Source organism: Asterias rubens, chromosome 8 (genome assembly GCF_902459465.1).
Source record: "Asterias rubens chromosome 8, eAstRub1.3, whole genome shotgun sequence".
Taxonomy (NCBI): Eukaryota; Metazoa; Echinodermata; class Asteroidea; order Forcipulatida; family Asteriidae; genus Asterias; species Asterias rubens.
The window spans coordinates 10263311-10276481 of NC_047069.1; the positions used below are offsets into that span (position 1 = coordinate 10263311).

At 40.2% G+C, this 13171-nt stretch overlaps 1 protein-coding gene across 2 annotated transcripts; it reads right to left on the minus strand.

Annotated features, from left to right (window-relative positions):
* Nucleotides 1-394: 394 nt before the first annotated feature.
* Nucleotides 395-10729, minus strand: LOC117293983 (FAD-dependent oxidoreductase domain-containing protein 1-like). 2 transcript variants are annotated; one of them, XM_033776496.1, is made up of 8 exons: nt 10301-10729; nt 6724-6834; nt 5802-5923; nt 5486-5580; nt 4828-5012; nt 2661-2966; nt 1811-1909; nt 395-1366 (listed from the first exon to the last, which is right to left on the minus strand). In XM_033776496.1, exons 1-8 carry the CDS (start codon nt 10637-10639, stop codon nt 1109-1111), a joined length of 1515 nt encoding a protein of 504 aa, XP_033632387.1. In that variant the 5' UTR covers nt 10640-10729; the 3' UTR covers nt 395-1108. The 2 variants fall into 2 exon arrangements, with proteins under 2 accessions (XP_033632387.1, XP_033632388.1); XM_033776497.1 differs by lacking the exon at nt 10301-10729 and adding an exon at nt 7326-7385.
* Nucleotides 10730-13171: the final 2442 nt, after the last annotated feature.

The following is a 13171-nucleotide window of genomic DNA, read 5'->3' on the forward strand; positions in this document are numbered from 1 at the left end:
TAATTTTTGAATGGGGTGCTGCACGTCTAGCGATCAAACACGCACCCCAACCCACGCCTAAACGCGCGCGGCGTACCAAGTGCTTGCGACAATGTCTAACTATGCACTCTGCTACCAGAGCGTTCCAAAGTCCCCCTTTGCGATATGCTACACCAATAGTTAAAACACCTTTTAAATTCTAACCCGTCAGCAAAGCATTTGATTTGAATGTTCTTTATGAAGAAAACAAAATGCCAACGAGCATAGATACCTTGACATGTTTTTACTTTATTCAAAACTACCGACAATAATAAAAACGACTCAAACATTATATTATTATAATGTTTGAGTCGTTTTTAGTCGTTATATTTTTTGACACAAAATTGCCCAAGAAAATCACAGTTTTAAAACTAAATTATTATTAATTAATTGGTTTATTGCCAAAATCACATGCAGCCAAAACTGCTGAATATTATTACATGATATTTATAACAATATCAATAAAGTACACAATCAAGTTGTATTATTCAAATTCAGTTCAATCGGAGACCAAAAAATTCAGAAATGGATATGCAAAATCGAAAAGGCAAACAGTCTGTTAGAGTAGATAATGAAATAATAATTACCAGTAGTTGGTATTTAAAATAAAATCAGTGTCCGGGCAGTGTACACTATCAAACGTATTATTTGATGTGGTTCTAGAATAAATAGCTAGTGTATAAAAATCCCTCCTCCTATCATAAACTTCAATAGTCGGTATAGTTGTTGCTCGTCTTGGTTTACTTGAACTCAGCAACTAACTTAAGAAACGTCAAGGCCAAGAATGATACTCTAAAAGTCCTTCTCCAAAATCGTGCAGAAAATGGGTCAAAATGAGCAAGACGTGTTCCAGGGTCAGAATTTCCGTGTTACACTGACCCAAAAAATCGGGGTTGGCGGCCATCTTTGACTGCGTCAGAATGAACCTAAAGTGGGTCATTGCTAAATAATTCCTACACATTGACACCGGCAATGGGGGAGTGCCCTTTGACCCACGCGGGTCAAATCTGACCTGGGAATGCATAGCGCGTATATGGACTTTCTGGAAAGTATTCTTGCCAATGACTGTAGCTTTGAGTTAATTCTAATCTTAACAGAAGGTAAACTCACTTTCCATAGAGCTCTCTTGCACGTAGCGGTCAAAACCTAGTCTAGAAAGGTCAATTGTACGATAACCCCCAAAGAGAATCAACTCAGAGAGCCCTCTAGCGGCAGCCGAGGAATGCATTATACCGTGGCCGCTAAAGGCCGTTGCCATGTAGAGATTGGTGAAGGCTGGATGGCCGCCGATGATAGCGTTGCTGTCTACGGAGTTCATCTCGTAACCAGAACGGACAGCATTCGTAATCTGTGTAAAAAAAAAAAAAAAAAAACAAGAGGCGTGTGAAACAATGTATAACCAATTCCATAACAAGTAGCAACACGAGCAAGGACAAAATAACAGGAGTCACTTTTTCCTTGAGAACCTGTCGCAGGAGACAAAGTATCCTAAAACACAGACCAGGCAAATCCGTCGTGCACATAGAATGTTCGGGGAGATAATTATGGTTTCGGATTTCATGTCTGAATCTTGGCAATGGCATACTAGACATACTGGCCCGCTGTTAAAAGGCTACTGTCTGATTCCATGTGTATACCCCATGCAAAGCATCAATAACCCCGCCCCAAAAATGTGCATCCCTCCGTCTAGGCCACACCCATGTTTCTCTCGGGTATGGTCTCACAGATAACGGTTAAAGAAGACTCGATTTATAACACTGACAATGACAGAATGTAGCCATCAAAATCCTACCTTCACTTCTTTAAATGACGGTACACGATGCGCTAGCTCAGGCAAGATGGTGTTATAGAAGAAATCATAATCAACCTCGTTGCTCCATGTTGGAATCGTCTAAAATACAAATATCCATGGATTATAATATCAAGCCTTATTTTGAACCAAACCATTCAACATAATTTGACTATTCCTTCAGGAGTGAGAGTCAGTGCAGACAAAACAGTCTGAAAAGGGATCCAGACATCAGGAGGTACATTGAAATAATTGCATTCCACCTTTAGGTCACCATAGAGTTTTATACCGCAAGGGTCTTTTGGAAACAATACCCTCAGCACTAGAGAAGTATATTAAAGAGCCCACAGCATTTAACTTGGAGAAAACACCACATCTTTGTTTTTAAAGGGATCCAGATCTAACTAACTTTATATCTACTTTTTGGTACTGGAGTTAGATATTACAAAAGAGCTTTCATGAACGGTATCCTCGGCACTATAGAGATGTAGATTCAAGAGCCCAACGCCTTCAATTTGAGAAAAACACCGCATGGGGTTGACTTTTGAAATTTCTCTTAATTATGGTGTGCTTAGTTCATACCTCATCTTTATAGCATGGGGCAGGGGCAAAAAGATCAATTCAGAATTTCCTAAGAGCGCTTACATTTCTTTGAGTGCCGAAAAATGGCTCAAACACCCTCATTGAAACCAATATTATAGACATTTACTCCCGTTGGACATTATGAATGGAGTTACCTTAACCATACAACATTTAACCCTAAGGAGAACCCCTCGTTAACAGCAACATCAATTTTAATTCAGAACTAGTGCCATTTCAGTCAAACATCTTCTTCCTAATTCCAGCAACCTACCCCTTTCTTTGGGCCACGACAGACTTTGTAGTGACCAGGCTTCGAGTCCGGCCTGAAGTAGGTCCCGTGAGTGTCGATGACGAAGGGTACCGTGTCCATAGGGGCAGGGCCGTCCGGGGCATGGATGCTGAAGTGATGTCGTACCGCAGCTTCGGTAAATATTGGTGGATGTAAGAGACTACCTACTGGACCCTCCCCTACCCCGAGCAGCCTCGCCAAGCCCTTGGTAGCTAGTCCGGCAGTCAGCACGACGGCAGAGCTCTGTATCTCAACGGTATCACCCTTGGGGCGGTCTGCAAGCTGAACCTGCAAATTAAAAGAGCAAATACAGTATAGGCCTATGCTCTGCCTACCAGAAAACCATCTGAATCGAAAGAAGGGCCACATTTTATTGAGCTGCTTAATCAGAAAGTATTGCAGTAAGACCCCGGGGTACTCTTTAAACGTGCAACCGGAATTACCCCATGGGATAGGATATAGTGTGAAAAGGCGCCGGGGTACCGTGGGGTAAAACAAGACACAGCCCCCCCCCCCCGGAAGGTATTCCACAGGGATAAGAGATTCAGTGTCAGTGTGAAAAGGGCTTTTGACGTTGGTGCATGGGGTCGCCGTCTGTCATTTATGAAGAAATATCAAACAAGAGATGGCAGTGACGTGATCTGTCGCAGAATGTGATGAAGAGTTGGTCCGTTGTGTCCCTCACCGTCCAAGACTCCTAGAAGATGGTGCCATTGCTGGCCGACAGAGCTGGCCCTGCTATTTCTTCCTGCTAAGAAGAATAAACATTCCCATTTAAAAACTGACTTCCTCTTTACCAGGGCACACTGGTAGAGCTCGGAAAACATGGAAAAATCCTGCCTGACAATTATTAGGAAGACTGTAAAATATAAGTTTCGAGCAACTTAAAACTAACAAATCTTGCAGATTAAAGGCAGTGGACACTATTGGTAATTGTCAATGACTAGCCTTTACAGTTGGTGTATCTCAACATATGCATAAAATAACAAACCTGTGAAAATTTGAGCTCAATTGGTCATCGAACTTGCGAGATAATAATGAAAGAAAAAAACACCCTTGTCACACGAAGTTGTGTGCGTTTAGATAGTTGATTTCGAGACCTCAAGTTCTAAATCTGAGGTCTCGAAATCAAATTCGTGGAAAATTACTTCTGTCTCGAAAACTATGGCACTTCAGAGGGAGCTGTTTCTCACAATGTTTTATACTACCAACCTCTCCCCATTACTCGTCACCAAGAAAGGTTTTATGCTAATAATTATTTTTGAGTAATTACCAATAGTGTCCACTGCCTTTAAAGATAAACCATCGTTAGAAATATTACTTAATGACCTGGAATGGGGCTTCAACCAACTTGAAAGAAAGCAAGCTCAATTTGAGCCGCCATTTATACTGAGTGGGTACAAACTTTGGAGTGCAAAACATTCATAACGATGTGTGCTCTTTATACTAAACCATGCGATGCTGTAAAAACTTTGGTAACTGACTTAGTCACTGGACACTATTGGTTATTACTCAAAATAATTGTTAGCACAAAACGTACTTGGTAATGACCAATGGAGAGCTGTTTATGGTATAAAACATTGTGAGAAACGGCTCCCTCTGAAGGGTGAAGTAACGTAGTTTTTGTTATGAAGAGTTATTTTCTCACTAAAATGGTCAAAGACTTCAGGCCTGGAGCCTTTTGAGGCATCTGAGAGCACACAAATTTGTGCAACTTCGATGACCAATATTGAGTTCAAGTTTTCACAGATGCATATTGTTGGGAAACACCAAGTGGGACTACTCATTGAAAGTATTACCAATTGTGTCCAGTGCCTTTCCTATATACGCTGTAAATACAAAATTGAAAAGGGTGGAAGAAGAAGAAAAACCACCACTGGTGTTGTTCTAACACCTCCCTTCACCAGACATTAGTTGACTCTGTACAGAACACCTGACGTCACACTTCGAGGCGCGTGAGAATCCCCGTCCATAATAACCTTTCACCTACATTCACGTACATGCAGACAGCCGAAAGTGCAGCTGCCAAACGTCACCCCGGACCAATCAAAACACATATCCAATGGAATAATGAAATCACTGGTTCTGAAAAGCAAGTACCTGTCTGTATCTTTAAGGATAAAGACAGGGTACCAGACTAACTCTGTACCTGAACCGACTGGACGCGTCTATCAGCAGTTACACTATCATAATCAATGTCAGATTCGCCATTGATACCCTGGACGCCGAAGCCGGTCACTTGGCCATCGATGAAGCTACAGCCTTGGGCCTTGGCTTTACGTTGGAGGGCCTGCATAAAACTCCACAAATTTATCCAACCCTCATTTTTCGAACCTTTTTGGGGGGGCAAATGAAGAAGTTAAGATTTGTGTTAAGTATGGTTGTTTTTCACCATCATCATAAATAAACAGGGTGGAAAGGAGAAAAAAAAATGGTAAATAGTCAATTAGAATATCGGCACTCAAAATAAGAATATGTGAGCAAGGCCTACATTTTAAACACTCGTACATTGAAATGACTGGTGAAAAAGAACTTCAAGAATGGTCTAAATAATTTCAAAGCAGTTAACAAAGTACTGGGTAGCACCAGTGCGGCTATAACAAAGCCCGGTTCATACTTCCGGCGAATGCGAATGTCATACGAATTTGGACGTCACAAAACTAATTCACAACAAAATAGTTGGCATCAGTAGAGCTGCACCCCTGCGAAACATTCGCTGCGATAAACAACCATGTGAATTCAACATTCAATTCACACTCGAAGGAAGTATGATTTGAGCTTAAAGTCTGTGACTTGTATTAACTCACCAAAAGATCCCAGAATGATATCATCTGTTTTGATCCATGGGAACTTCGACTTGATCATGGCCGGTGTAAGCAGATCAATTTGAGCTCCTAGCTCCCTGCAGGAGAAAACGTTTTTTTTTTTAAACCTTGATTGCTTCGTTAAACTTGGGGAGGTAGTGCTTTTTCTCTCCTAGCCAGATGGATGATACCTAAAGCCTACGTCCGTATGGAATGTAACCCTGTTTCAGCCCAGGAGTAGGTGTTTGGCCTTCAGGCCTTGTGTGTCTGGCCACTTGCATAAACAATTATTTTAATCTGTACTAGCTTGTCTATATACCTTTGTAGTTTGTTGGCATTTACCATCTTCTCGGCGGAAGTTGGGTCAGAGGTCACAAAGAGGTAGCCTTGCTCTCGCCACCCAGGATCTGGTGTATCTTCGCCTTCAACTTGTAGATGTTCCTGTTTACAGGGAACCATACATGGATAGATATAACAGAGTGATGCACTATTACACTCTAAAATCGTCCGGGTCATAATTGACCTGGATCTAGGTTCACTGGTGTCTGACAATAGGGCTATAAATATTGGGTCAATTAACTGGGTCAGTATGTCAATATATATAGCTCTATGTGTCTGACCCAATAATGGGTCAGTTAACTGGGTCAGTATGTCCCGGAATCTGTTTCAAAATTGCCACAAAACGAGCCAAACTGTTGCAAAATCCGAGTTAAAATAATCACTTACCGGGTCGGCCTGACCCAGAAATGGATCAGGACTTCTTGGACGCCCTTTTCGAAACCACGGCTTCAGGTCCAGATTCGGCGGGTATAGGCTAGCTTGGCCTCGTGTTTGTTTTGACAATTTGTGCGTGCTTTGCGTACGCACTCAGGGGCCGATTTCACAAAGATCTCAAATTGATCGTGACTGCAAATCAATCGTTAGTTGCTTAGTAAAGTGTGATGTCACAATTCAAATCACTATGGTGATACTGAAAATTTGTGTTGCGATGAATTTTATTGCTTTGTGAAATCGGCCCCAGGCCTTCAGACTATAGAGAACGGAGCCTGAACCGAATCCGAGGCCGTTGATTCTACAAGGGCCTCAGAGCAACGCAAAGAATGGCAATTTACCTAGCAAGGCAAGTCTGCTGCTAGCTATTGTTCCAAAGTCTTTCATCATTGTCTTTAAATATATATATATATATATATTATCGATGTTGAAGCTGGACTGCTGAACAATAATCTGTCAACATTACGTACCTGAGCGTTTTTGACGAATTGTGAAGTGAACAATGACATCAGAATATTCTCTGGAATTGTAAACTGTTGACGAATCCCTCCAAACGAGTGCATTGAAGCCGTTTCTGCAAACTTCAGTACGAAAAAAGGCAAACATAAATAGTCAACAACATACACAAATACGTTGCGACGCCCTGCCTGTAGACCGAAAGCACATAAGTTTATAGTTAATTTATCATTAATTCTCAGCAAAACAGGTAAAACCCTATAAAGGCAGTGGACACTATTGGTAATTACTCAAAATAATTAATAGCATAAAACCTTACTTGGTGACGAGTAATGGGGAGCTGTTGATGGTATAAAACATGGTGAGAAACGGTTCCCTCTGAAGTAACGTAGTTTTCGAGATAGAAGTATTTTTCCTCGAATTTGATTTCGAGACCTCAGAATTAGATTTTGAGGTCTCGAAATCAAGCATCTGAAAGCACACAACTTTGTGTGACATGGGTGTTTTTTTCTTTTATTACTATCACACAACTTTGAGCAAATTGAGCTCAAATTTTCACAATTTTATGCATAATATTGAGATACACTAAGGGAGAAGGCTGGTCTTTGACAATTACCAATAGTGTCCAGTGTCTTTAAGTTCTGTCCTCAGACAGGCCCGATTAACATGACCTATGACCCGATAGGCAGTATCCAGTTAGAAAACACTTTACATAGGCTTGTGCACAACAATACTGCGGTTTTACAGTGTAAACACAATTATCATTACAAAACAAATTAAATTAATATGTGTTAATTTCTTTTGTGTCAAACTGTCTCCACAACATCTGGAAAATAATTTTTTTTTAATTTTCCTTTCTGTCAAACTGTCTCTTCAACATCTGGAAAGGCTATTATACCTTAAAGGCAAGCACAATTTATGGGATTTAGGGTATTGCATGGTGAGGTATCAATATACATTTCTGGCTTGCGGTAACACCATGTGTGTTTTTATTTGCCATGTATAGTTTGTTCTTTAGAGAACTGTCTTGCTTTATATTCTACTACATTTTTCGTGTTTTTCTACACAATTTTTAGTTATTTCATCCCCTAAAATGGCGAGACATTTGGTATAGAATTAAAATAATAATAATGACTCTTTACACAGCGCATTTCACAATAACCGTATCAATGCGCTTTACAGTGCCCTGGTCATAGGGCCAATAACATCCCTTTTTAATGTTTCTCAGTATACAACCTGGGCAACCTCCAAAGGCTTTTTCATTTACAATATCAACCTCTACCCTCGCATTTATACACCATTTATACACCTGGGTGAAGAGAAGCAAATATAGTAAAGTATCACACAGGTGTCACGACCAGGATTCGAACCCACACTCTGGTGACTTAGCACCAGAACTTGAGTTTGACTTAACCACTCGGACTGAACTTCAATTATTAGATTGCGCAAAATTAGTACGGCAGACAGAAAAGGATTTGAGGGTGCGGGAAAACCGCATGACGTGTGCATGAACAGACCTCGTGTACATCGTGCCTTTGACCGTGTTCAACCATATGGTGCAGCACAGGTCATCATATAACCATGGAGGTAGAAATAATTGTGTAACAAATCATTGTCAGCTATAATGCAAATCATCAATGGGACCAATGAGCCAAAGCCATTGAACAAAAGAATAATATCTGCAATGTGAGACAAATTTCCCAAAGACTTCAATGCAGATAATAAGCTTGGTATCTTTGCTGTATATAATTTATTTTAGAGTTCATGAGAAAGTACACGCAGAGGGCATGCTACAGAGTTTTGAAGACACATAGACATATAAAAACTGTTTTTAATTCATTGCCAAACTACTTTTCAATTTCGCGAATCTAAACCCGACTTCCTAGGTTGGAGGCGCAATGGTATAAAAGACAAACCAAAGACCAAATGAATGTGCTTGAAAGACAGTTTTTTGGTAGCAGGATTTTGGTGGTGGGAAAAGCCCAAAAGCATGCATTTGTATTATCAAATCATTGTTTTGCCATGACATGAATCCCTACTCACTGTGAATGAAGATATAAGAATAACCTGTTTGATAATGTAACTGAGAAATAACGTCAGAGCCCCATATCAAACATAATATTTGTCTATAGTGGTAATTATTTTGCTAGAAAAAGCTTAACGGTACTGGACACGTCCGCAAAGAATACTCACTTGGTGTATCAATGTACATTCCGTGCATAAAGCAATAACAAACATGCGACATTTTTGGCTCAATATTGGTCATCGAAGTTGCAAGAGCATAATGAAAGCAAAAAAATATCACATTATAAAAACACCCTTGTTGCACAGCAGTTCTGTGCGCCTTCAGATGCATAATACAAGTATTTTATCATTTGAGTGAGAAATTACCTCTTTCTCAAAAACGACGTTACTTCAGAGGGAGCTGTTTCTCATAATTTTTCATACTACCAACATCTCTCAATTGCTTGTTACCAAGTAAGTTTTTATGCTAACAATTATTTTGAGTATCAATAACCAATATTCTCCAGTTCCTTTAGAGGCTGTGTAGAGGTCACCATAATTATTGAGACAATGCTATGAGCTTCTGGCTACTTTGTCATGAGTAGTGCCGTATCTGAGACCTTAAAGAAAGGACCCCTTTCTCTATGCTGAGACCTTGACACGTATAACCTTGAGGTCATACCTAAGAATGTGTGTGATGGCTTCACTGTTATAGTTTGCTGTTTGCCTGAGGCCTGGGGTTAGTAGCAGGCAAAACAAGTTGTCTGATCGCTTATGAAAAGTATTCCGAGGTGATGTGAAAAGAAGGTGCAGAAAGGCTGTATGCCAGTATGGGTCTTTCTAGCTTGCAACTTCGGTGCAATATAGGCCTACTTAGACACAAATATCGGACATAAAAAAAATTAATGTTCCATATCAAAAAATCTTTAATCCTAAACAATTTGCTGGCAGCCACCGGTTTCTAGAGTTTTGTGCTCATTGAGTTCTATTTCTGGTTGGGACATTTTTAATTGCCCCCAAAAAACTATGGGGAACAAGTTACACGTCCTACAAAATGACAGCTAAAGTGAATCAATATTAAATGGCAATGCCAACTGGTGGCCGAGTCTACAGGCGAGTCTTACCCGATTGGTGTAACAAATTATTGTGTAAACTCTTTGGGCGAGTTCGGGGGAAAATGTTGTAAAATTAGACTAAGTGTCAGTGTGCCTTGAATTATTGAGCTATACAAAGCAAATTGAAGAAAAGTGTCCGTATCCTATACCAACCACTTTTTCATTCGTTATGAAATAAAATAGTATCTATAATTAATACTCAAAAAGAGATTTTTGGGGGTAAAAATACATGAAAAGGGGTGGCAGTAGGTAAATTAAATCACATTTCATTTCATAGCGATTGAGAAAACGTGGTGGCAGGATACGGACACTTTTCCCATTATAAGACCATGGAGGAAGAATAAGACTAAACTCACATTCTGGGAGAAAAAAAACCTACTTGAAATGGGCGTTCTCGACAAACATTTCTCAGTCTTGCTTTAAAAAAAACTTACAATACAAAGTGTGAAATAAGACTCTATGGCAAACTCACCGTGGTATCTCCTTCAACAAGAACGATCCTCAACGGCGGTTGTCCGGGAAGCCGTCTTTCCGCGTCCAACCTCCCAAGGAAATAAGCCACATTGGCCCCGATGATTCCGCTCCCAACTACCACAATATCTGCTGCCTCTGTCGGTACCTGTTGCTTCGGGTAGCTTTGCCCTTCCTTCCCCGGTGCTGACGATGTCACCCATAAGGGTCTCTCCGTATGGACCGGTCTAGAGCCACCATCCGTACACCACAACCATCCATACCCAACTCTACGTTTTGTGAGATTGTAAGTACTTGACAGAATTTTACGGATATTCCGGGAAACTACTTGTGAGGCCATCAGCAATTCATGCAATTAGACTACCTTTTTCCTGGGTGTGAGTATTCAAAATGGGTGAAGAAAAATAAATGCACGTGCGCCTGCAAATGAACAAGGAACGAAACTACTACGAGGTCATGCTACCTTGCTCAGCGAGCCGGAAAAGCATAATTATACGGTTACGCCATGCCATATCTGCGCACGCACAGCAAGCGAAAGTATGTCGGTTTTAGCACTGCTGGGTCGACTAGACACTTTTGGTTATAAGGCTACAGCTACGTCTAGATCAGCGCGTCTACCAGTGTTGAAGAATAGGCAGACGCGCGCGATCTAGCCGTAGCTGTAGCCGAAGTCGCCGTTTCGGACACGGCCTAATTGTCAAAGACAAGCATTCACACTCGCGTATATCCCAACATTTATGCGTAAAATAACAAACCTGTGCAATTTTGAATTCCAATGGTCATCAAAGATGCAAGACAATAATAAAAAAAGAAACACCCTTGTTGGAGGAATGTTGTGTGCTCATGCCTAATAAAAGGCCTCCGGTCTGAAAAAATGTCCTGCCGCAATGCTGTCCTGCCTGACTGGACTACGCCCCAAAACCTAAATACCTCTTCCTTGCTATTTGCATAAAACACTGCATCATTATCAAAACCTAAACCCATTAGAATAAACTTACGCAAGTAACACAGCCTTGCTAACTAAAATAGAACTCATTAAACTCCGATTGAAAGAAGCTATGGCCCCTATTGTACTTCACATTCCAAATGTCTAATTTACCGTTCGCAAAGTGAGGAATTGGGAACCTTTGCGAATTGGCCGCAAAGTGTATTTATAATTGGAACTGGTATACTTCTTTATGAGTGGATATCACTGGATGGAATTAAATAAAGGGAAATCCCTTATTATTAATTGGCGTTTTACCTCTGAATTCAGAGTACGGAATAAATTAACTCTTGGCAGAGTTCACTACAACAACAAATCCTTGTATGTGTATATTTATCAGGCGGTAATGACATTACAATACATTATCGAAAACAACCCTGTAAATACATTTTAAAGGCAGTGGACACTATTGGTAATAACTCAAAATAATTATTAGCATAAAACCTTACTTGGTAACAAGTAATGGGGAGAGGTTGATAGTAAAAAAAACATTGTGAGAAACGGCTCCCTCTGAAGTGACGCAGTTTTCGAGAAAGAAGTGAATTTCCACAAATTTGATTTCGAGACCTCAGATTTAGAATTTGAGGTCTCGAAATCGAGCATCTGAAAGCACACAACTTCGTGTGACTAGGGTGTTTTTTCTTTCATTATTAGGGACTTTTCGATTTCAACGACGGATGGTTCTGCGACGGTAAAGATGACATGGCGTCATCTGCGCATGCGTCGGCTTTGAGGACGGTCGTCCCTCAATTTCTACGACAGTACTTGGGATGAATCTTCGTTGTGCTGAAAACGACAACGTTCAGCTGAACAACCGTCGCAGAACCATCCGTCGTCGAAAACGAAAAGTCCCTCTTATCTTGCAACTTCGAAGACAGATTGAGCTCAAATTTTCTCAGGCTTGTTATTTTATGCATATGTTGAGATACACACCAAGTGAGAAGACTGATCTATGACAATTACCAATAGTGTCCACTGTCTTTAAAAACAGCTATTACAAAACTGTATGCTTCTTTGTTTTAAAGGGCTGGGGCACCAATGCATTTTGTCCTTTGTAAAGGGCATCCTATGAGGAAATAAATTTAGTACATTTCTACTAAGAGCATTTCAAGGGCACCAAGGCAAAAACCAGAGGGGCATGAAGGCAATCGCCTTCGTTGCCTCCGTGAAGCATCAGGCCTGAGCTAAAAATACTCAAACTATTGACACACATAAATAAATATTATTACAAACACATCAACATAATAACATTCTCCCTTGAGAAACATGTTTTTTATTCATACCCAAGGCAATCATTAGTAATCATTTTTAGTAAATTTATTTTTTACAAAATATAAATATTTGATAGTGGATATTGTGTGTATTGTATTTGATATGAAACGGGCAACACCAAGACAGAATTATTTATCAACTAAACGCAATATTCAATATGAATTTTCACTGTCTCTGACTAAACCTCCAGAGAAATATGTCTGGTATACTCTCTGGGTTGAGGAAATAACTCTTGGCAAACTAATCTGATGCTTCAATTTGACTGGCGCAATCAAAATAAGCTCCATATATTAAGCATGCATGAAATACTTCTGAATTAGCCGGCAAAGCATTCAAATGGAAACATCATACCAACGAACTTTTTGTAGAGAAGACAATGAAGAAGTTTCAGTTTTAGACGTGGGAAAAAAACCCATAAGGAAAACCCTTTCAGCTAGGGCCCAATTTCATAGAGCTGCTTAAGCACACAAAAAAGTAGCTAAGCACAACAAAGTTAGGCTTACCAGAATAAGGTTACCAGCCAAACCACCATGTCACATGTACAATTTGTCACTGGTACCCTGCTCATGCTCTATTATTTGTTTAAGCAGCTCTATGAAATTTGGGCCAGGTATA